This window comes from Ylistrum balloti, unplaced genomic scaffold (genome assembly GCF_031769215.1).
Source record: "Ylistrum balloti isolate Yb309-2 unplaced genomic scaffold, AGI_CSIRO_Ybal_v1 Utg369972, whole genome shotgun sequence".
NCBI classification, from domain to species: domain Eukaryota; kingdom Metazoa; phylum Mollusca; class Bivalvia; order Pectinida; family Pectinidae; genus Ylistrum; species Ylistrum balloti.
Window position 1 is genome coordinate 886487 of NW_026782064.1, and position 25742 is coordinate 912228.

The 25742-nt window shown below is 38.7% G+C and overlaps 1 protein-coding gene across 1 annotated transcript in view; it reads right to left on the reverse strand.

The window, feature by feature from the left end:
• Positions 1-280: 280 nt before the first annotated feature.
• Positions 281-25742, reverse strand: part of LOC132547679 (neuropeptides capa receptor-like) — a 126222-nt gene continuing 100760 nt past the window's right edge. The window contains exons 3-4 of the mRNA XM_060211469.1: positions 9207-9338; positions 281-1452 (exon numbers count right to left, since the gene is read on the reverse strand). Of these exons, the coding sequence (XP_060067452.1) occupies positions 1199-1452; positions 9207-9338 (386 nt within the window). The 3' untranslated portion in view covers positions 281-1198. The remainder of the gene's footprint in view (positions 1453-9206; positions 9339-25742) is intronic.

Here is a 25742-nt window from a genome sequence, read left to right on the forward strand (position 1 = left end):
GCACATCTAATTTTTGCAAGATATTGGTCATCTACAGTTGTAATACAAAATTTCCAATCTCATTTCAGAAACGACATTTCACTTTTAAACATGCCACATCTTATAAAGTTTGGTCAATTTTTTATTCCAAAACTACAAAGAATGACGTTTTGATTACTAACGCGGATCCGCACGGGGTTGTCCATGAATACCTTCGTACTGTTCTTGTGATGCTGAAAGTAACGTTTTAAATAAAAAAACTATAACACGTCATGACAAGAAAGTATTTTATTATCCTCTCTGACCATTACGCTACATCATTAAATCATACAACAGAAAAAAACTTTTATGTGTAATACACAACCTTAGGTTCATTAAAACCGAAATGAATATATTATAAAGTTCATCGCTAGGCAATGACGATGATCAACACAACACGGGAAAGATGAATCTGGCATTCCTGAAGAAATGTACGTGAATTCCATCGTTCCATCAATGTGTGCGTATTTTTGGTTCAAAGAGTTTTCATTGTAAATGTTGACAGAACTGATGTTGACACAGAATGTACCGAGATGTGTTAGATTGTCAATGATAGAATATTACATGGATCTGAAGGGTTTAGAGTTCGGCTGGTCAGCACAAGGCTTGGCGAGTTCTCACCAATAAAACTCTTACAAGAGGGTTGAGTTATCCTGTCATTATCAAAACAAACAGTAACATAAATTGTAAATTATTGTGAAACCTGTTCATCTTGCCGTCATCGATATCCTATGAAATGTGCGTCAAAATTGATGACGTTATCATATTGCGACATGGTTACGCTACGTAAAATGATGACGCTATCACATTGACAGCAGCGTCATGGATTTGAGAGAATTTTTCCATCCCTTACATCCACGAAATCACTTTTTGAAGATCTTACAATCGAGGCGAGATAGTTTGAAAATTCAGACGAGATACAACGAACTAGTCATACTTAGCTTTCAAATAGCATATAGCATACACGTTTGGTTTGCACCGAAAAACCATTTGCTGGATAACCTAGAAACATTCTGATCACCAACGTAGGCGTTTCCTAAGCTTGTTTCTAAGTCTGTGGTACAATATTCCTGTATTGCTTAAATGAAAATAAGTTAAATAAATAAACCAATCCTATGCTATACAATTATTAAACATTATTTTTACTTGCATGTATCAATATTCGTGTCGATGTTTAAGATCACAAAGTGGCGTCTGCTACCGTAGTGACGACCGTTCCGTGAGATTTGTCCACTTTAGATATCTTAGTGTAGTGAACATGGTGAGAGTTTCGCTCCCTGTTAGGGCTGTTGGAACCCTGGAAACTGGTGTTTAGATCAAAATCTTTCATTCTGCCACAGTTGCACAAAGTCCGTTTGAAGGCTTGTTGGTATTTCTTGGACATCAAATTGTACAGGATCGGGTTTATTGCAGAATTGAAGAAGTACAAGGCACCTGAAATAATATAACGATTTCTGTTAGTAGTGTGGGTATCAACACAAAACACTGTCGGTACACACGTCAACACAAAACACTGTCGGTATACACGTCAACACACAACACTGTCGGTACACACGTCAACACAAAACACTGTCGGTACACACGTCAACACAAAACACTGTCGGTATACACGTCAACACACAACACTGTCGGTATAGAAACACACGTCAACACAAAACACTGTCGGTATAGAAACACACGTCAACACAAAACACTCAACACAAAACACTGTCGGTACACAGTCAAACACACGTCGGTACAACACAAAACACTGTCGGTACACACGTCAACACAAAACACTGTCGGTACACACGTCAACACAAAACACTGTCGGTACACACGTCAACACAAACACTGTCGGTACACACGTCAACACAAAACACTGTCGGTACACACGTCAACACAAAACACTGTCGGTATAGAAACACACGTCAACACAAAACACTGTCGGTATAGAAACACACGTCAACACAAAACACTGTCGGTATAGAAACACACGTCAACACAAAACACTGTCGGTACACACGTCAACACAAAACACTGTCGGTATAGAAACACACGTCAACACAAAACACTGTCGGTACACACGTCAACACAAAACACTGTCGGTACACACGTCAACACAAAACACTGTCAGTACACACGTCAACACAAAACACTGTCGGTACACACGTCAACACAAAACACTGTCGGTACACACGTCAACACAAACACTGTCGGTACACACGTCAACACAGAACACATAGAAACACACGTCAACACAAAACACTGTCGGTATAGAAACACACTTCAACACAAAACACACGGTATAGAAACACACGTCAACACAAAACACTGTCGGTATAGAAACACACGTCAACACAAAACGACTTCACTGTCGGTATAGAAACACAAGTCAACACAAAACACTGTCGGTATAGAAACACACGTCAACACAAAACACTGTCGGTATAGAAACACACGTCAACACAAAACACTGTCGGTATAGAAACACACGTCAACACAAAACACTGTCGGTATAGAAACACACGTACTGTCGGTATAGAAACACAGACACTGTCGGTATAGAAACACACGTCAACACAAAACACGGTATAGAAACACACGTCAAACACAAAACACTGTCGGTATAGAAACACACGTCAACACAAAACGACTTCACTGTCGGTATAGAAACACACGTCAACACAAAACACTGTCGGTATAGAAACACACGTCAACACAAAACGACTTCACTGTCGGTATAGAAACACACGTCAACACAAAACACTGTCGGTATAGAAACACACGTCAACACAAAACGACTTCACTGTCGGTATAGAAACACACGTCAACACAAAACGGTATAGAAACACACTCAACACAAAACACTGTCGGTATAGAAACACACGTCAACACAAAACGACTTCACTGTCGGTATAGAAACACACGTCAACACAAAACGACTTCACTGTCGGTATAGAAACACACGTCAACACAAAACGACTTCACTGTCGGTATAGAAACACACGTCAACACAAAACACTGTCGGTATAGAAACACACGTCAACACAAAAACGGTATAGAAACACACGTCAACACAAAACACTCTCGGTATAGAAACACACGTCAACACAAAACACGGTATAGAAACACACGTCAACACAAAACACTGTCGGTATAGAAACACACGTCAACACAAAACACTGTCGGTATAGAAACACACGTCAACACAAAACGACTTCACTGTCGGTATAGAAACACACGTCAACACAAAACACTGTTTGTATAGAAACACACGTCAACACAAAACACTGTCGGTATAGAAACACACGTCAACACAAAACGACTTCACTGTCGGTATAGAAACACAGAAACACACGTCAACACAAAACGACTTCACTGTCGGTATAGAAACACACGTCGGTACAAAACACAAAACACAAGAAACACAAGTCAACACAAAACACTGTCGGTATAGAAACGCACGTCAACACAAAACACTGCCGGTATGGAAACACACCTCAACACAAAACACTGTCGGTATAAAAACACACGTCAGCACAAAACGACTTCACCGTCGGTATAGAAACACACGTCAACACAAAACACTGTCGGTATAGAAACACACGTCAACACAAAACGACTTCACTAGCGGTATAGAAACACAGGTCAACACAAAAGACTGTTGGTATAGAAACACACGTCAACACAAAACACTGTCGGTATAGAAACACACGTCAACACAAAACGACTTCACTGTCGGTATAGAAACACACGTCAACACAAAACGACTTCACTGTCGGTATAGAAACACACGTCAACACAAAACACTGTCGGTATAGAAACACACGTCAACACAAAACACTGTCGGTATAGAAACACACGTCAACACAAAACACTGTCGGTATAGAAACACACGTCAACACAAAACACTGTCGGTATAGAAACACAGGTCAACACAAAAGACTGTTTGTATAGAAACACACGTCAACACAAAAGACTGTTTGTATAGAAACACACGTCAACACAAAACACTGTCGGTATAGAAACACACGTCAACACAAAAGACTGTCGGTATAGAAACACACGTCAACACAAAACACTGTCGGTATAGAAACACACGTCAACACAAAACGACTTCACTGTCGGTATAGAAACACGTCAACACAAAACTTCACTGTCGGTATAGAAACACACGTCAACACAAAACGACTTCACCGTCGGTATAGAAACACACGTCAACACAAAACGACTTCACTGTCGGTATAGAAACACACGTCAACACAAAACGACTTCACTGTCGGTATAGAAACACACGTCAACACAAAACGACTTCACTGTCGGTATAGAAACACACGTCAACACAAAACACTGTCGGTATAGAAACACACGTCAACACAAAACACTGTCGGTATAGAAACACACGTCAACACAAAACGACTTCACTGTCGGTATAGAAACACACTTCAACACAAAACGACTTCACCGTCGGTATAGAAACACAAGTCAACACAAAACACTGTCGGTATAGAAACACACGTCAATATAAAACGAGTTCACTAGCGGTATAGAAACACAGGTCAACACAAAAGACTGTCGGTATAGAAACACACGTCAACACAAAACGACTTCACTGTCGGTATAGAAACACACGTCAACACAAAACACTGTCGGTATAGAAACACACGTCAACACAAAACGACTTCACTGTCGGTATAGAAACACACGTCAACACAAAACGACTTCACTGTCGGTATAGAAACACACGTCAACACAAAACACTGTCGGTATAGAAACACACGTCAACACAAAACGACTTCACTGTCGGTATAGAAACACAAGTCAACACAAAACGACTTCACTGTCGGTATAGAAACACACGTCAACACAAAACGACTTCACTCTCGGTATAGAAACACACGTCAACACAAAACACTGTCGGTATAGAAACACAGGTCAACACAAAAACACTGTCGGTATACTGTCGGTATAGAAACACACGTCAACACAAAACACTGTCGGTATAGAAACACACGTCAACACAAAACACTGTCGGTATAGAAACACACGTCAACACAAAACGACTTCACTGTCGGTATAGAAACACACGTCAACACAAAACGACTTCACTGTCGGTATAGAAACACACGTCAACAGAAAACGACTTCACTGTCGGTATAGAAACACACGTCAACACAAAACGTATAGAAACACACTCAACACACACTGTCGGTATAGAAACACAACGGTATAGAAACACACACACACTGTCGGTATAGAAACACACGTCAACACAAAACGACTTCACTGTCGGTATAGAAACACACTTCAACACAAAACGACTTCACTGTCGGTATAGAAACACACGTCAACACAAAACACTGTCGGTATAGAAACACACGTCAACACAAAACGACTTCACCGTCGGTATAGAAATACACGTCAACACAAAACACTGTCGGTATACACGTCAACACAAAACACTGCCGGTATGGAAACACACGTCAACACAAAACACTGTCGGTATAGAAACACACGTCAACACAAAACACTGTCGGTATGGAAACACACGTCAACACAAAACACTGTCGGTATAGATACACACGTCAACACAAAACACTGTCGGAATAGATACACACGTCAACACAAAACACTGTCGGTATAGATACATACTTCGTAAAACCCTTACTATCTGTATAGATAACACACCTTTGTAATAACTTACCTGTCGGTATAGATACACACCTCGTAATAACTTACCTGTCTTTATAGATACACACCTTGTAATAACTTAACTGTCGGTATAGATACACACCTTGTAATAACTTACCTGTCGGTATAGATACACACCTCGTAATAACTTACTTGTCGGTATAGATACTCACCTCGGCACTGGGCCACAATTCACTATGATTACCTCGAACATTGGATCAACATTCACTATGGTTACCCCGAGCTACTGGGTCAACATTCACTATGGTTACCCCATAATCACTGGGTCAACATTCACTTGGGTTACCCCGAGGCACTATGCCATCATTCACTAGGGTTACCCCGAATCACTGGGTCAACATCCACTAGGGTTACTCCGAATCATATGGTCACCATTTACTATTCTTATCCAGAGGTACTGACCAACGTTGTTGATATTTAAGGATTGTTTCTTATTTTCTGTAGCTGCAGCGAATTGTATTTACATTGGGGTAAGTACATAACGCGCACCAAGTTAAATATGTAAATATATACAGTTTATTTGTATATATAATTGTACATAATTATTGTGAAATATTTGGGTGGTCGGGTAGCGCACTTGGCTTTCACTTAGCCATCTTGGGTTCGATTCCCGGAACGGATGTGAAAAGGTAGGGGGTCATATGTCCGACCTCGTGGGTTTTCCCCGGCTACTCCGTTTTTCCCCTATAATAAGACCCTCGAGCGCTTACATCCGGGACAATAAGAGTGACTAGTATAATTGAAATAACTTGTGTCGCAATTGTTGTAAAATAAATAGTTTATAAATATGAGATATTTGCTTGCTAGTCCATGGAAATGAAAACACTATCACTTGAAATCATAGAGCAATGGAAACATGTATAGTATTTATGTCTGTATCTCTGAAACTAAAAGGGACAATATCTGACTAGATTAATAAAGTAACTAGACCTCGACACTAAAACTCAACATAGAGATGGAAGGTGATCGCGGAAGAGCCGGTTCGAGTGTACTTTCGTAAGTAATAAATAAGGTTTTACGGTCATAGTCAATGCCAAATAATATCTTACCGAGATGTTGTAAAAACCGTTCGTGTGATTACAGTACTATCAAAACGCAATGATTCGGCAATACTGTAAAACGTCGCCTAATGCTACCGAAAACATTTACTGTCCTATTGCATATCTCAGCCATAGCGACGTCAGTAGGGGAAACCAGATATAACCCGGCATGATAAAACTGCATGGTAACATAATAATAAAATTTATTTGGTTGTCGACACTAATAGCAAGTAATGTAAATAACTTAAATAAACAAAGAAAATCACCATCTAAGTTTGACTGCTCTTTATGACTAACATATACGTAACATTTGGCCATAACCATATTTAGCCGATCAGTTCTTTTTATTGGGAGACCTGTGAAGAGCCATTGGTTTAAAAATTGATCCTGATTTATGCACTGTCAAAGTTCATACGTTGTTGAAAATTTATTTTTTGAAATAAGAAAGGATGAGTCTTCTAAAAATCGGAGTGTGAAGAGTAGGAATGCATTAAATTATGGAGGAGGAAAAAAAGGAGAGAATCAACTATTTTATAGTAATCAACTCACCTGTGGTATAGTAATCAACTCAACTGTGTTATAGTAATCACCTTACCTGTGTTATAGTAATCGCCTTACCTGTGCTATAGTAATCAACTTACCTGTGTTATAGTAATCAGCTCACCTGTGTTATAGTAATCAACTTACCTGTGTTATGATAATCACCACACCTGTGTTATAGTAATCAACTTACCTGTGTTATAATAATCAAATTACCTGTGTTATAGTAATCACCTCACCTGTGTTATAGTTATCAAGTAACCTGTGTTATAGTAATCAACTCACCTGTGGTATAGTAATCAACTCACCTGTGTTATAGTAATCACCTTACCTGTGTTATAGTAATCAGTTCACCTGTGTTATAGTAATCAACTTACCTGTGTTATGATAATCACCACATCTGTGTTATAGTAATCACCTCACCTGTGTTATAGTAATCACCTCACCTGTGCTATAGTTATCAACTCACCTGTTGCATAGTAATCATCTCACCTGTGTTATAGTAATCAAGTCACCTGTGTTTTAGTAATCACCTCACCTGTGTTATAGTAATCAACTCACCTATGTTATAGTAACGAACTCACCTGTGTTATAGTTATCACCTCACTTGTGTTAAAATAATCAACTCACCTGTGTTATAGTAATCAACTCACCTGTATTATAGTAATCAACTCACCTGTGGTATAGTAACCAAGTAACCTGTGTTATAGTAATCACCTCACCTGTGTTCTACTAATCACCTCACCTGTGTTCTACTAATCACCTCACCTGTGTTAAAGTGATCAACTCACCTGTGTTATAGTAATCAACTCACCTGTGTTATAGTAATCACCTCACCTGTGTTAAAGTGATCAACTCACCTGTGTTATAGTAATCACCTCACCTGTGTTATAGTGATCACCTCACTTGTGTTAAAGTAATCAACTCACCTGTGTTATAGTAATCAACTCACCTGTGTTATAGTAATCAACTCACCTGTGGTATAGTAACCAAGTAACCTGTGTTATAGTAATCACGCCACCTGTGTTATAGTAATCACCTCACCTGTGTTATAGTAATCACCTCACCTGTGTTATAGTGATCACCTCACCTGTGTTATAGTAATCACGCCACCTGTGTTATAGTAATCAACTCACCTGTGGTATAGTAACCAAGTAACCTGTGTTATAGTAATCACGCCACCTTTGTTATAGTAATCACCTCACCTGTGTTATAGTAATCACCTCTCCTGTGTTATAGTAATCACCTCTCCTGTGTTATAGTGATCACCTCACCTGTGTTATAGTAATCACGCCACCTGTGTTAAAGTGATCAACTCATCTGTGTTATAGTAATCACCTCACCTGTGTTATAGTAATCACCTCACCTGTGTTATAGTAATCACCTCTCCTGTGTTATAGTAATCACCTCACCTGTGTTATAGTGATCACCTCACCTGTGTTATAGTAATCAGCTCACCTGTGTTATAGTAATCACCTCACCTGTGTTATAGTAATCACCTCTCCTGTGTTATAGTAATCACCTCTCCTGTGTTATAGTAATCACCTCACCTGTGTTAAAGTGATCAACTCATTTGTGTTATAGTAATCACCTCACCTGTGTTATAGTAATCACCTCACCTGTGTTATAGTAATCACCTCTCCTGTGTTATAGTAATCACCTCACCTGTGTTATAGTAATCACCTCACCTGTGTTATAGTAATCACCTCACCTGTGTTATAGTAATCACCTCACCTGTGTTATAGTAATCACCTCACCTGTGTTATAGTGATCACCTCACCTGTGTTAAAGTGATCAACTCATCTGTGTTATAGTAATCACCTCACCTGTGTTATAGTAATCACCTCACCTGTTGTTTAGTCATCAACTCACATCATTTATTGTAATCACCTGTTTAATAGATATGCCACTCACCCGAGATGTAGAACAGGTAGTCCTGAACTATGTACAGTTCCTTAGTCCACTGGTGTTGTTGTACATATATGGTCATCAGCCTCTGGGAGTGGAAAGGTGCCCAGCAGGCGAAAAAAGCTATCACAACGGCAACTGAAACACCAAATTACATATCTGATCAGTTGTTGAACCAGCAGTCGAAAAAAAACTATCACAACGGCAACTGAAACACCAAATTACATATCTGATCAGTTGTTGGACCACCAGTCGAAAAAACTATCACAACGGCACCTGAAACACCAAATTACATATCTGATCAGTTGTTGGACCACCAGTCGAAAAAACTATCACAACGGCACCTGAAACACCAAATTACATATCTGATCAGTTGTTGGACCACCAGTCGAAAAAACTATCACAACGGCAACTGAAACACCAAATTACATATCTGATCAGTTGTTGGACCACCAGTCGAAAAAACTATCACAACGGCACCTGAAACACCAAATTACATATCTGATCAGTTGTTGGACCACCAGTCGAAAAACTATCACAACGGCAACTGAAACACCAAATTACATATCTGATCAGTTGTTGGACCACCAGTCGAAAAAACTATCACAACGGCACCTGAAACACCAAATTACATATCTGATCAGTTGTTGGACCACCAGTCGAAAAACTATCACAACGGCAACTGAAACACCAAATTACATATCTGATCAGTTGTTGGACCACCAGTCGAAAAACTATCACAACGGCAATTGAAACACCAAATTACATATCTGATCAGTTGTTGGACCACCAGTCGAAAACTTTCACAACGGCACCTACAAAAGTCAGTTTGTCTCTAGCTTCCATTGTTAGATAGAGATATGAGGGTTTGTCCGACCAGACCAATCAGAACACCGTCGGCTAGGGTTTGTACGACCAGACCAATCAGAACACCGTCGGCTAGAGTTTGTACGACCTGACCAATCAGAACACCGTCGGCTAGGGTTTGTACGACCAGACCAATCAGAACACCGTCGGCTAGGGTTTGTACGACCAGACCAATCAGAACACCGTCGGCTAGGGTTTGTACGACCAGACCAATCAGAACACCGTCGGCTAGGGTTTGTACGACCAGACCAATCAGAACACCGTCGGCTAGGGTTTGTACGACCAGACCAATCAGAACACCGTCGGCTAGAGTTTGTACGACCAGACCAATCAGAACACCGTCGGCTAGGCTTGTCCAACTAGGCCAATCCGAACAGTGTTGGGTAGGATTTAATACGACCAGGGCAATTCCACCAGGCTAGGGTTTAGTACGACCAGGCCAAACCGAACAGTGTTGGGTAGGATTTAATACGACCAGGACAATTCCCCCAGGCTAGGGTTTGTACGACTAGGGCAATTCCACCAGGCTAGGGTTTGTACGACTAGGACAATTCCCCCTGGCTAGGGTTTAGTACGACCAGGGCAATTCCCCCAGGCTAGGGTTTAGTACGAAAAGGACAATTCCACCAGGCTAGGGTTTATTGCGACCAGGGCAATTCCACCAGGCTAGGATTTAGTACAACCAGGACAATTCCCCCAGGCTAGGGTTTAGTACGACCAGGGCAATTCCCCCAGGCTAGAGTTTAGTACGACCAGGGCAATTCCCCCAGGCTAGGATTTAGTACAACCAGGACAATTCCCCCAGGCTAGGGTTTAGTACAACCAGGACAATTCCCCCAGGCTAGAGTTTAGTACGACCAGGACAATTCCCCCAGGCTAGAGTTTAGTACGACCAGGGCAATTCCCCCAGGCTAGAGTTTAGTACGACCAGGGCAATTCCCCCAGGCTAGGGTTTAGTGCAACCAGGACAATTCCACCAGGCTAGGGTTTGTACGACTAGGACAATTCCCACAGGCTAGGGTTTAATACGACCAGGGCAATTCCCCCAGGCTAGGGTTTGTACGACCAGGGCAATTCCCCCAGGCTAGGGTTTGTACAACCAGGGCAATTCCCACAGGCTAGGGTTTGTACGACTAGGGCAATTCCCACAGGCTAGGGTTTGTACGACCAGGACAATTCCACCAGGCTAGGGTTTGTACGACTAGGACAATTCCCACAGGCTAGGGTTTGTACGACTAGGACAATTCCCACAGGCTAGGGTTTGTACGACTAGGACAATTCCCCCAGGCTAGGGTTTAATACGACCAGGGCAATTCCCCCAGGCTAGGGTTTGTACGACCAGGGCAATTCCCACAGGCTAGGGTTTGTACGACCAGGGCAATTCCCACAGGCTAGGGTTTGTACGACCAGGACAATTCCACCAGGCTAGGGTTTGTACGACTAGGACAATTCCCACAGGCTAGGGTTTGTACGACTAGGACAATTCCACCAGGCTAGGGTTTGTACGACTAGGACAATTCCCACAGGCTAGGGTTTAGTACAACCAGGACAATTCCCCCAGGCTAGGGTTTAGTGCAACCAGGACAATTCCACCAGGCTAGGGTTTGTACGACTAGGACAATTCCCCCAGGCTAGGGTTTAATACGACCAGGGCAATTCCCCCAGGCTAGGGTTTGTACGACCAGGGCAATTCCCACAGGCTAGGGTTTGTACGACTAGGACAATTCCCACAGGCTAGGGTTTGTACGACCAGGGCAATTCCCACAGGCTAGGGTTTGTACGACCAGGGCAATTCCCACAGGCTAGGGTTTGTACGACCAGGACAATTCCACCAGGCTAGGGTTTGTACGACTAGGACAATTCCCACAGGCTAGGGTTTGTACGACTAGGACAATTCCCCCAGGCTAGGGTTTGTACGACTAGGACAATTCCCACAGGCTAGGGTTTGTACGACTAGGACAATTCCCACAGGCTAGGGTTTAGTACAACCAGGACAATTCCCCCAGGATAGGGTTTAGTACGAAAAGGACAATTCCACCAGGCTAGGATTTGTACGACCAGGACAATTCTCCCAGGCTAGGATTTGTACGACCAGGACAATTCCCCCAGGCTAGGGTTTAGTACGACCAGTGTGGTTCTGTATGCAATCGTCAAATGTTTCCTATCCTACAATGTATATACTTCCGATGTATTGTTTGGTTTACTATCAAATCTTTTTACGTATGCGACTGGACTTTACGAACTTTAATTTGTCTTAGATTATCAATAAAATCGTATTATTTACATAATTATCAACTTAAATTACTATAAATTCCTGGTAACATATTGTTAATACCTCTCCTTACCTTCTTAGCTTAATGGATGTTAAGGATGTTGGATGTGTCTAACAGAATATGTATTGTATTCATCTACTAAATTTTGGAAGGGCTTACAAGACCTAGCCTTCTATTCGATCCTGTTAACATATGAAAAGTTAAAAACAATTGTTGAAAATGAAATCACTTCACGAGTGTTAATCAACATTGATTGTTAAGATATACTTACGTCAAGAATATAATACAAAATAGATTTCTTTTAAATTGTTATGTTACAATAAAGCAAATTAGACATGTAAATCTCTACGTTTTCACTACGATGTTCAGATAATATCAAGTCCAATTTATTTCCAGATTCAGCACAGCATATAGGACATACAGGATATGTATATATAAACATTATAATAGATGGAGGTGTACACAATCGATGCAATTCTGACGGAAACTGACACATTATGAATAATACCTAGATTGATTTAATTGTTGACACAGGAATAGTAACACAATACTAAACAAATGATATAATTTCAAACATTTGGCTGTGACAACGAAGCATGGATTAAGTATTTCCTAATGTTTTTCTCGCAGGTTTTACTTCAGTTTACTTGAATACAGAGTGGCACAGGTAGATACGGCGTAAGTTTTCATTCTCAGTAAGCGGGGTATGATCATATAGAGTGAGTTTTATCTTCTACATCTCTTCTATTATATAATAAGCACAGCCTTTCTTTCGATGTATACCTTGGTATCTACCCGTTGTTAAAACTCAGATGATGTGCTTGTGTCAACCATACAACCATACCATACAGCTCGGTTTTAACCATACAAAATAATTACAGCTCAGTTTTAACCATACAAAATACTACAGCTCAGTTTTAACCATACAAAATACTACAGCTCAGTTTTAACCATACAAAATACTACAGCTCAGTTTTAACCATACAAAATACTACAGCTCAGTTTTAACCACACAAAATACTTCAGATCAGTTTTAACCACACAAAATACTACAGCTCAGTTTTAACCACACAAAATTCTTCAGCTCAGTTTTAACCACACAAAATACTACAGCTCAGTTTTAACCACACAAAATACTACAGCTCAGTTTTAACCATACAAAATACTACAGCTCAGTTTTAATCATGCAAAATTCTACAGCCCAGTTTTAACCATACGAAATACTACAGCTCAGTTTTAATCATGCAAAATTCTACTGCCCAGTTTTAACCATACAAAATACTACAGCTCAGTTTTAATCATACAAAATACTACAGCTCAGTTTTAACCATACAAAATACTACAGCTCAGTTTTAACCATACAAAATACTACAGCTCAGTTATTACAAAATACTACAGCTCAGTTTTAACCAAACAAAAAACTACAGATCAGTTTTAACCACACAAAATACTACAGCTCAGTTTTAACCACACAAAATTCTACAGCTCAGTTTTAACCACACAAAATACTACAGCTCAGTTTTAACCATACAAAATACTACAGCTCAGTTTTAATAATGCAAAATTCTACAGCTCAGTTTTAACCAAACAAAATACTACAGCTCAGTTTTAACCATACAAAATACTACAGCCCAGTTTTAACCATACAAAATACTACAGCTCAGTTTTAATCATGCAAAATTCTACAGCCCAGTTTTAACCATACAAAATACTACAGCTCAGTTTTAGTCATACAAAATACTACAGCTCAGTTTTAACCATACAAAATACTACAGCTCAGTTTTAACCATACAAAATACTACAGCTCAGTTATAACCATACAAAATACTACAGCTCAGTTTTAACCACACAAAATACTACAGCTCAGTTTTAATCATGCAAAATTCTACAGCTCAGTTTTTGGAATAAATTTTGAGCGTTTGTTTTGTTATGATTGAAATAAGTATTACCATCATGTAATGTGTATACAGTTTAAGATTATATTATGAGGATGAGGAAAGGGCGTTGATAATGTTCATGTAACCTGCACATTTTATGTTTGTGTATAAACTCCTTACTTATTTGTTATCAAGGGTCAACTGGCCACTTATGTCACATGCAAGTTCATTCAATCATTAACGTTACGTTGTATCATAAATGATCTAGCTGAACTCTCTAGGGTGCTTAAAAGGATCCCTCTATCTTAAGTAAATTTACATCTTGTGTTATGTCCGGACCTTTGTCGACAGTGAAAACCCGCATTCCAGTACATTTACTAAAAAGGCTGTTAAAGGAAATGATTCATAGAACCAGCGTGAGCTACAATGTTAAATTAACATTTAAACTTCATCAGTCTGTCTTCTGAGAAATGATTAGTACATCTAATGGAAAACCCGGATACATTTGTCCTGTTTCTACCCCAGACACCGCATGGTGACATTAGTCAAAACGTTGTTTTGCTGTTGTTGGCTGTTCGCATATCCAGATGAAAAAATATATATTTAATACGTTTCTGAGTCGATCACCGAGCATAAATATATAAAATAACACTGTGTGCATAAAACACCTATCTTTTCACACATAAGATTCTTTCCTTTCAAACAAACCCTCTGATAGTCGTGTAAAGATCCACAAAGTGAAAAGAGGAAAAGTCAGGTATAAGATATGATCATTGTCCAGTTGACTGTTTCTGTTTGAGACTAACTCTTTATATTCTTTATTTTAATAGTTGATATCACTGAAACATCAATAGTGATTAACGTGTTAATATCTCAGTAGACGAAAGGTAAGTGTGGTCATTGTAATATTGGCTTACAGATATTCAAACTGCTTTAATACCGTGGAATTGCAATTTTTGCTATAAAATGTTTACCTCAAATGTAACTCAAATTAATCGAGAATTTATCATTTTTAAGAAGTCATACCTCCTCAGACTCCACACTCTATAGGGCAACAAGAACAAGTAACACTGTCGTTTTCTGGAAAAGGATCAACCCAGGTTTTATGTCAAAAGATATATTGTCGTACTGGAATAGTTAGCTACCTAGGATAGATTGTATTTTGTCAAGTAAGTGTCCCGGAAGGGGACGTATCTGTTTAAACATGATACATAATACACTAAAGTCTGCCAACATCTTGTCACTTATAAGGGTTATAAATGCCACAAGACAGTCCAGTGCTTATTCACATTTCTTTCAAATGTTGTTGTCTTATGAAGATTGTAGCTCGAATTAAACAAATCATTCATTGCCGACAGTGTAACCCGTCAATTGGAACCGCTATCTAAATATTGACGCCGTTTCTATGCCTACAATTTCATTTCAGAATTTTCTTCTGTAAAGATTTTATAGACAAAAAAGGATAAAAACATGATACCTATATACTGGTCAAGCGTTCGATGCCATTCGTGGTAATCTAAATTAAACGTTTTCCTGGTTAGTTTATATGTCTGGTTAGTAAGTATGTCTGGTTAGTTTGTTATCTGGTTAGTAAGTATGTCTGGTTAGTTTGTATGTCTGGTTAGTAAGTATGTCTGGTTAGTTTGTATGTCTGGTTAGTAAGTATGTCTGGTTAGTTTATATGTCTGGTTAGTTTGTATGTCTGGTTAGTAAGTATGTCTGGTTAGTTTGTATGACTGGTTAGTTTGTATGTCTGGTTAGTAAGTATGTCTGGTTAGTTTGTATGTCTAGTTAGTTTGTATGTCTGGTTAGTTTGTATGTCTGGTTAGTTAGTATGTCTGGTTACTAAGTATGTCTGGTTAGTAAGTATGTCTGGTTAGTAAGTATGTCTGGTTAGTAAGTATGTCTAGTTAGTTTGTATGTCTGGTTAGTAAGTATGTCTGGTTAGTTTGTATGTCTGGTTATTAAGTATGTGTGGTTAGTAAGTATGTGTGGTTAGTTTGTATGTGTGGTTAGTAAGTATGTCTGGTTAGTTTGTAGGTCTAGTTAGTTTGTATGACTGGTTAGTTTGTATGACTGGTTAGTAAGTATGTCTGGTTAGTTTGTAGGTCTAGTTAGTTTGTATGACTGGTTAGTTTGTATGACTGGTTAGTAAGTATGTCTGGTTAGTTTGTATGTCTGGTTAGTTTGTATGACTGGTTAGTTTGTTATCTGGTTAGTAAGTATGTCTGGTAAGTAAGTATGTCTGGTTAGTTTGTATGTCTGGTTAGTTTGTTATCTGGTTAGTAAGTACGTCTGGTTAGTTTGTATGTCTGGTTAGTGAGTATGTCTGGTTAGTTTGTATGACTGGTTAGTAAGTATGTCTGGTTACTAAATATGTCTGGTTAGTAAGTGTGTCTGGTTAGTAAGTTCGTCTAGTTAGTTTGTAGGTCTAGTTAGCTTGTATGTCTGGTTAGTTTATATATGGTTAGTAAGTATGTCTGGTTAGTTTGTATGCCTGGTTAGTTTGTATGTCTGGTTAGTAAGTATGTCTGGTTAGTAAGTATGTGTGGTTAGTTTGTATGTCTGGTTAGTAAGTATGTCTAGTTATTTTGTAGGTCTAGTTAGTTTGTATGTCTGGTTAGTAAGTATGTCTGGTTAGTTTGTATGTCTGGTTAGTAAGTATGTTTGGTTAGTAAGTATGTCTAGTTAGTTAGTAGGTCTAGTTAGTAAGTATGTGTGGTTAGTTTGTATGTCTGGTTAGTAAGTATGTCTGGTTAGTTTGTATGTCTGGTTAGTAAGTATGTCTGGTTAGTAAGTATGTCTGGTTAGTAAGTATGTGTGGTTAGTAAGTATGTCTGGTTAGTAAGTATGTTTGGTTAGTAAGTATGTCTGGTTAGCTTGTATGCCTGGTTAGTTTGTATTTCTGGTTAGTAAGTATGTCTGGTTAGTAAGTATGTGTGGTTAGTAAGTATGTGTGGTTAGTTTGTAAGTCTGGTTAGTTTGCATGTCTGGTTAGTAAGTATGTCTGGTTAGTTTGTAGGTCTAGTTAGTTTGTATGCCTGGTTAGTTTGTAAGTCTGGTTAGTTTATATGTCTGGTGAGTAAGTATGTCTGGTTAGTTTGTTTCTCTGGTTAGTTTGTATGTCTGGTTAGTTTGTATGTCTGGTTAGTAAGTATGTCTGGTTAGTTTGTATGTCTGGTTAGTAAGTATGTCTGGTTAATTTGTAGGTCTAGTTAGTAAGTATGTCTGGTTAGTAAGTATGTGTGGTTAGTTTGTATGTCTGGTTAGTAAGTATGTCTAGTTATTTTGTAGGTCTAGTTAGTTTGTATGTCTGGTTAGTAAGTATGTCTGGTTAGTTTGTATGTCTGGTTAGTAAGTATGTCTGGTTAGTTTGTAGGTCTAGTTAGTTTGTATGTCTGGTTAGTTTATATGTCTGGTGAGTAAGTATGTGTGGTTAGTTTGTAGATCTGGTTAGTAAGTATGTCTGGTTAGTTTGTATATCTGGTTATTAAGTATGTCTGGTTAGTTTGTAGGTCTAGTTGGTTTGTATGTCTGGTTAGTTTGTATGTCTGGTTAGTAAGTATGTGTGGTTAGTAAGTATGTGTGGTTAGTTTGTATGTCTGGTTAGTAAGTATGTCTGGTTAGTTTGTATGTCTGGTTAGTAAGTATGTCTGGTTAATTTGTAGGTCTACTTAGTTTGTATGTCTGGTTAGTAAGTATGTCTGGTTAGTAAGTATGTCTGGTTAGTAAGTATGTCTAGTTAGTTTGTAGGTCTAGTTAGCTTGTATGTCTGGTTAGTTTGTATGTCTGGTTAGTAAGTATGTCTGGTTAGTTTGTAGGTCTAGTTAGTTTGTATGTCTGGTTAGTTTGTATGTCTGGTTAGTTTGTAGGTCTAGTTAGTTTGTATGTCTGGTTAGTTTGTATGTCTAGTTAGTTTGCAGGTCTAGTTAGTTTGTATGTCTGGTCAGTTTGTATGACTGGTTAGTTTGTATGTCGAGTTAGTTTGTAGGTCTAGTTAGTTTGTATGTCTGGTTAGTAGGTATGTCTGGTTGCTAAGTAGGTCTGGTTAGTAAGTATGACTGGTTAGTAAGTATGTCTAGTTAGTTTGTAGGTCTAGTTAGTTTATATAGGGTTAGTAAGTATGTCTGGCTAGTTTGTATGTCTGGTTAGTTTGTATGACTGGTTAGTTTGTATGTCTAGTTAGTTTGTAGGTCTAGTTAGTTTGTATGTCTGGTTAGTTGATATAGGGTTAATTTCCGGGGTAAATAGAACACAATGCACAATGGAAGTAGTGAATAAAGATAAAGTTATTTAATACCACGGATATCAATTGTCTTCACGTATCATTCTAGCCTCGGACAGCGGAGAGATCAGTTAAGCACGATTCTAATGTCCGCCCAGGCTAAAGCAGTAGACGTTTGAGTGAATATGTTTTGGAGATAAGTTTATAGAGCACCAATAATTTCCTGTACTCAACTTGAATACATTAGTGTTCAAGCGATACTCGAGTCGCAAATATTGCTCCATAAACTAATTGAAATATTGGTCATCCCTAAAACTGCGTTTTCTGGACGTGTTTGATGCTCGTTAGTTTGCTTGTTGGTTTCGTTGTTGTATACCTTGTTCTCACTTGAGAACGTGACAAAACTTGGATTGGCCGAAGTTTACATGGCGGATGTCGTCGATGAAACAGACGTCTCCGTGTAATTCTGTCTTTTGTTCATAATTTGCCCTTGTTTGACTTGCGTTCGGATTATGATTATGTTGTCATGTTGGTATTTTCTTAATGTTTTTTTTATTAGTATAGCTGATAATGGCGAAGGAATCGAAGTTTAAAGGAGAGAGAGAGAGAGAGAGAGAGAGAGAGAGAGAGAGAGAGAGAGCCAAAACATTAGAGTGGATTAAATACAGTGAACAATAAGCCCGGATAATGGTAGTGAAAAAAATGCTTTGAATTGAACGTAAGATTTCTGGGAACGTTGCGGGTGTGTACTTTGATTCATAGCATCCATGGGGTATGTTTTTTCAAGTTTTTGAATATTTACGTTCTTTCTCTGAAAGGGCCGTGATCAGTTAAAGTGTAAACAAGATAAATTATGATGAAGACATTTTGTCATCATCTGCGGTATGTAATACCTAGAGAATGAAAAACGATCGGCATCTGTTTCCGGGGTCGTGACGAACTATCATCCAATCTCTTTTTAAGCACTCAATGCTTCTTCCGAGGATCACATCAATTTAAAGTGATTGTGTAAAATACACGACCGTCATTGTTTAGTTGATATTTAAGAGATTTACATTCCTGATAGAAAGACCATTTGCTATGGATAGCTATGTCCTCTGGTCAGTGCTGTTATGTAATGTTGGTGCACAACAGATATACGACTTCAACGTTACACTATCTAAGTCACCTAAGTCTTGGAATGACGTCATCGTGGACGGTGAATGTGATGTCCTGGGTAAAGGGCTTCCACCAAACATGTCCCTATCAGAAATTTACGTCAATATTCAAGATATGGAGGAGGAGGTGTGGATAGGATCCAGTGTAATATACACACCGTGGCTTAAACTGAAGTACGGATATAAGGAGGGTAAACTAGACGGACGTAAATCTGATGTCGTCAGTTCAAACAATATTAAAGATTGCTTCGAGAAATGTAAAACAACATTCACTTTGATTCAGTCACGAATGTTATTCTGTGCTTGTGGTGATAATGCCTTTAAGCAATCACAGAAGCATATACATGGATATATAAATATGAAATCCTCCTCAGAAGTCGGAGTCTTCTACATTGATAATAACTCGCCAATCTTACCTGTGTTCGAGCCAATTGATATTCCACAAGACTCTAGCATCGGGAACTGTAAAAAGATTTTGATGAGAAATGGACAATCCGTTCTGAGAAGTATCTCTTGTACTTCGTGCCAAAATGGAAGCATTATTGACTTATCTCAGCTTTTACAGACTGATCGGATTGGAACGGTAGGTGGGTTCGTTATATTTGATTGGTCAAATGAAGAGGCTAGAGACGTATTAGGAGACAACAAGAACACTTCATTATGCGCCGCTGTATTTCGGTTTGAGACATTTCGGTGGTACAATGAAGAACAACCCTATGTTGATCCCTTACACTGTATCTCGGCTGCTGTAAAAAATGGAAGTCTCTATCCCCGTGTACGACATTGCGACACAAAACTCGCAGCATTGTGTGTAGCTAGCCCCAAATTTATTCAGGTAAATCTGCGTCCTGATAAGAATATGTCTACAACTGAAATATCAAAGTGTGAATTTCAGTCTTGTAGCTCGTTCTACATCGGTTTGATAGTCGGTGCTGTTGTTGAGGTATTGGCAGCCATGGCTATGGTTATCGTCTGCGTGTTTTGTGTTTTTCACGACAGAAAAAAATCCACCGAATGTTTTAATGAGTCACGGACGATTGGTCCAAATCAAATGTACAGCACTCTTGACCAGAATGACCGCTCACCGCCATCTGAGTATCATGTTTTAGGTACCTCTGAACACTACAGTTCTCTCAACCAAAATGACCGCTCACCACCGTCTGAGTACCAATGTTTAGGTACCTCTGAACACTACAGTTCTCTCAACCAAAATGACCGCTCACCACCGTCTGAGTACCAAGTGTTAGGTACCTCTGAACACTACAGTTCTCTCAACCAAAATGACCGCTCACCACCATCCGAGTACCAAGTTTTAGGTACCTCTGAACACTACAGCTCTCTCAACCAAAATGACCGCTCACCACCGTCTGAGTACGCAGTTGATAGAAGTGGTCAAAACCGTGTGTAAGCAACGGCAAATCCGAGCAGTGACGGTTCGGGTTAAGTGTAACAAAGATTTTGTATGCGCAGCCCAACCCTAATAGTATCGGATAGGATTAGATATAGCCTGGCCGCTTAGAAAAGTGTCCGTTAGAAAAATTTCACGCGAATTAAACCAGTTACTTCACTCATTTCTTGTATCTTGCTGTGCAAAAATACGAATTTTTTACTCCATAGGTATGAAGTAGATTAAATGACTATGATTATTTCACAATAGAATACAAATTGTAATGATCTAAGATCAGAAACATAAATGACTTAATTTTGATGAACTAAGTTCTGTAGACAATCGCCATATATATTCTGCCATATATTGAATATACTTACGATGTTTTATCATTAAATCGCTTATGTAATTTGTAAAAGTGATACTAAACATTGATTGGTTGACGGTATAAGTGATACTAAACATTGATTGGTTGACGGTATATGTGATACTAAACATTGATTGGTTGACGGTATATGTGATACTAAACATTGATTGGTTGACGGTATAAGTGATACCAAACATTGATTGGTTGACGGTATAAGTGATACCAAACATAGATTGGTTTACGGTATAAGTGATACTAAACATTGATTGGTTTACGGTATAAGTGATACTAAACATTGATTGGTTAACGATATAAGTGATACTAAACATTGATTGGTTGACGGTATAAGTGATACTAAACATTGATTGGTTGACGGTATAAGTGATACTAAACATTGATTGGTTGACGGTATAAGTGATACTAAACATTGATTGGTTGATGGTATAAGTGATACTAAACATTGATTGGTTGATGGTATAAGTGATTCTAAACATTGATTGGTTGACGGTATATGTGATACTAAACATTGATTGGTTGATGGTATAAGTGATACTAAACATTGATTGGTTGACGGTATATGTGATACTAAACATTGATTGGTTGACGGTATAAGTGATACTAAACATTGATTGGTTGATGGTATAAGTGATACTAAACATTGATTGGTTGACGGTATAAGTGATTCCAAACATTGATTGGTTGACGGTATAAGTGATACTAAACATTGATTGGTTGATGGTATAAGTGATACTAAACATTGATTGGTTGACGGTATAAGTGATTCCAAACATTGATTGGTTGACGGTATAAATGATACGAAAATGATTTTCTCATTGTTATTTGTTATGTTACATTGATGTCTAAAAATCTAACTATGACGCTGAGATAATTTCTTTGTGAAATAAACAGGTTGATAAGATAATGTAAATCTACATAGATATATCAGTTATTTACGTTTGTTCTACAATGTTCTATTACAACAACACAGGACACTCAAAGGGGTGAAAAGTCAATCATCATGTACCAACCACCGGACAGAAAGCGGTTTCATGTTGTTGACTGCTATCAATGGTCAGACTATAATCATCTATTCAATTTAGTTCTGAGTCATTCACCGAAAGTAAACGAAAAAGAAAGTGTTCCAGAGGGGGATGTATGTGTTAAAATGGAAAGTGCGACTCATAGATCCATATAATACACAGCAGTCTGAAAAACTTCTTGCCATTTATAAGGGTTATAAATGCCACAAGACAGTTCAGTGCTTATATTCACATTTCCTACAAATGTTGTTGTCTTATGAAGATTGCAACTCGATTTAAACAAATCATTCATTGCCGACAGTGTAACCCGTCAATTGGAACCGCTATCTAAATATTGACGCCGTTTCTATGCCTACAATTTCATTTCAGAATGTTCTACTGTAAAGATTTTATAGACAAAAAAGGATAAAAACATGATACCTATATACTGGTCAAGCGTTCGATGCCATTCGTGGTAATCTAAATTAAACGTGTTCCTGGTTAGTTTGTTAAATGGTTAGTAAGTATATCTGGTTAGTTTGTATGTCTGGTTAGTAAGTAGGTCTGGTTAATTTGTATGTCTGGTTAGTAAGTAGGTCTGGTTAATTTGTAGGTCTAGTTAGTTTGTAGGTCTAGTTAGTTTGTATGTCTGGTTAGTTAGTAGGTCTGGTTAGTAAGTATGTCTAATTATTTTGTAGGTCTAGTTAGTTTGTATGTCTGGTTAGTTAGTAGGTCTAGTTAGTATGTCTGGTTAGTAAGTATGTCTGGTTAGTTTGTATGTCTGGTTAGTTTGTATTTCTGGTTAGTAAGTATGTCTAGTTAGTTTGTATGTCTGGTTAGTTTATATAGGGTTAGTAAGTATGTCTGGCTAGTTTGTATGACTGGTTATGTCTGGTTAGTTGATATAGGGTTAGTTTCCGGGGTAAATAGAACACAATGCACAATGGAAGTAGTAAATAAAGATAAAGTTATTTAATACCACGGATAATTGTCTTCACGTATCATTCTAGCCTCGGACAGCGGAGAGATCAGTTAAGCACGATTCTAATGTCCACCCAGGCTAAAGCAGTAGACGTTTGAGTGAATATGTTTTGGAGATAAGTTTATAGAGCACCAATAATTTCCTGTACTCAACTTGAATACATTAGTGTTCAAGCGATACTCGAGTCGCAAATATTGCTCCATAAACTAATTGAAATATTGGTCATCCCTAAAACTGCGTTTTCTGGACGTGTTTGATGCTCGTTAGTTTGCTTGTTGGTTTCGTTGTTGTATACCTTGTTCTCACTTGAGAACGTGACCAAACTTGGATTGGCCGAAGTTTACATGGCGGATGTCGTCGATGAAACAGACGTCACCGTGTAATTCTGTCTTTTGTTCATAATTTGCCCTTGTTTGACTTGCGTTCGGATTATGATTATGTTGTCATGTTGGTATTTTCTTAATGTTTTTTTATTAGTATAGCTGATAATGGCGAAGGAATCGAAGTTTAAAGGAGAGAGAGAGAGAGAGAGAGAGAGAGAGAGAGAGAGAGAGAGAGAGAGAGCCAAAACATTAGAGTGGATTAAATACAGTAAACAATAAGCCCGGATAATGGTAGTGAAAAAAATGCTTTGAATTGAACGTAAGATTTCTGGGAACGTTGCGGGTGTGTTCTTTGATTCATAGCATCCATGGGGTATGTTTTTTCAAGTTTTTGAATATTTACGTTCTTTCTCTGAAAGGACCGTGATCAGTTAAAGTGTAAACAAGATAAATTATGATGAAGACATTTTGTCATCATCTGCGGTATGTAATACCTAGAAAATGAAAAACGGGCGGCATCTGTTTCCGGGGTCGTGACGAACTATCATCCAATCTCTTTTCAAGCACTCATTGTTCCTTCCGAGGATCACATCAATTTAAAGTGATTGTGTAAAATACACGACCGTCATTGTTTAGTTGATATTTAAGAGATTTACATTCCTGATAGAAAGACCATTTGCTATGGATAGCTATGTCCTCTGGTCAGTGCTATTATGTAATGTTGGTGCACAACAGATATACGACTTCAACGTTACACTATCTAAGTCACCTAAGTCTTGGAATGACGTCATCGTGGACGGTGAATGTGATGTCCTGGGTAAAGGGCTTCCACCAAACATGTCCCTATCAGAAATTTACGTCAATATTCAAGATATGGAGGAGGAGGTGTGGCTAGGATCCAGTGTAATATACACACCGTGGCTTAAACTTTTGAAGTACGGATATAAGGAGGATAAACTAGATGGACGTAAAGCCAAGGTCGTCAGGTCAAACAGTATAAAAGATTGCTTCGAGAAATGTAAAACAACATTCACTTTGATTCAGTCACGAATGTTATTCTGTGCTTGTGGTGATAATGCCTTTAACCAATCGCAGAAGCATAAAAAAATACGTGGTAAATATATAAATATGGAATCCTCCTCAGAAGTCGGAGTCTTCTACATTGATAATAACTCGCCAATCTTACCTGTGTTCGAGCCAATTGATATTCCACAAGACTCTAGCATCGGGAACTGTAAAAAGATTTTGATGAGAAATGGACAATCCGTTCTGAGAAGTATCTCTTGTACTTCGTGCCAAAATGGAAGCATTATTGACTTATCTCAGCTTTTACAGACTGATCGGATTGGAACGGTAGGTGGGTTCGTTATATTTGATTGGTCAAATGAAGAGGCTAGAGACGTATTAGGAGACAACAAGAACACTTCATTATGCGCCGCTGTATTTCGGTTTGAGACATTTCGGTGGTACAATGAAGAACAACCCTATGTTGATCCCTTACACTGTATCTCGGCTGCTGTAAAAAATGGAAGTCTCTATCCCCGTGTACGACATTGCGACACAAAACTCGCAGCATTGTGTGTAGCTAGCCCCAAATTTATTCAGGTAAATCTGCGTCCTGATAAGAATATGTCTACAACTGAAATATCAAAGTGTGAATTTCAGTCTTGTAGCTCGTTCTACATCGGTTTGATAGTCGGTGCTGTTGTTGAGGTATTGGCAGCCATGGCTATGGTTATCGTCTGCGTGTTTTGTGTTTTTCACGACAGAAAAAAATCCACCGAATGTTTTAATGAGTCACGGACGATTGGTCCAAATCAAATGTACAGCACTCTTGACCAGAATGACCGCTCACCGCCATCTGAGTACCATGTTTTAGGTACCTCTGAACACTACAGTTCTCTCAACCAAAATGACCGCTCACCACCGTCTGAGTACCAATGTTTAGGTACCTCTGAACACTACAGTTCTCTCAACCAAAATGACCGCTCACCACCGTCTGAGTACCAATGTTTAGGTACCTCTGAACACTACAGTTCTCTCAACCAAAATGACCGCTCACCAC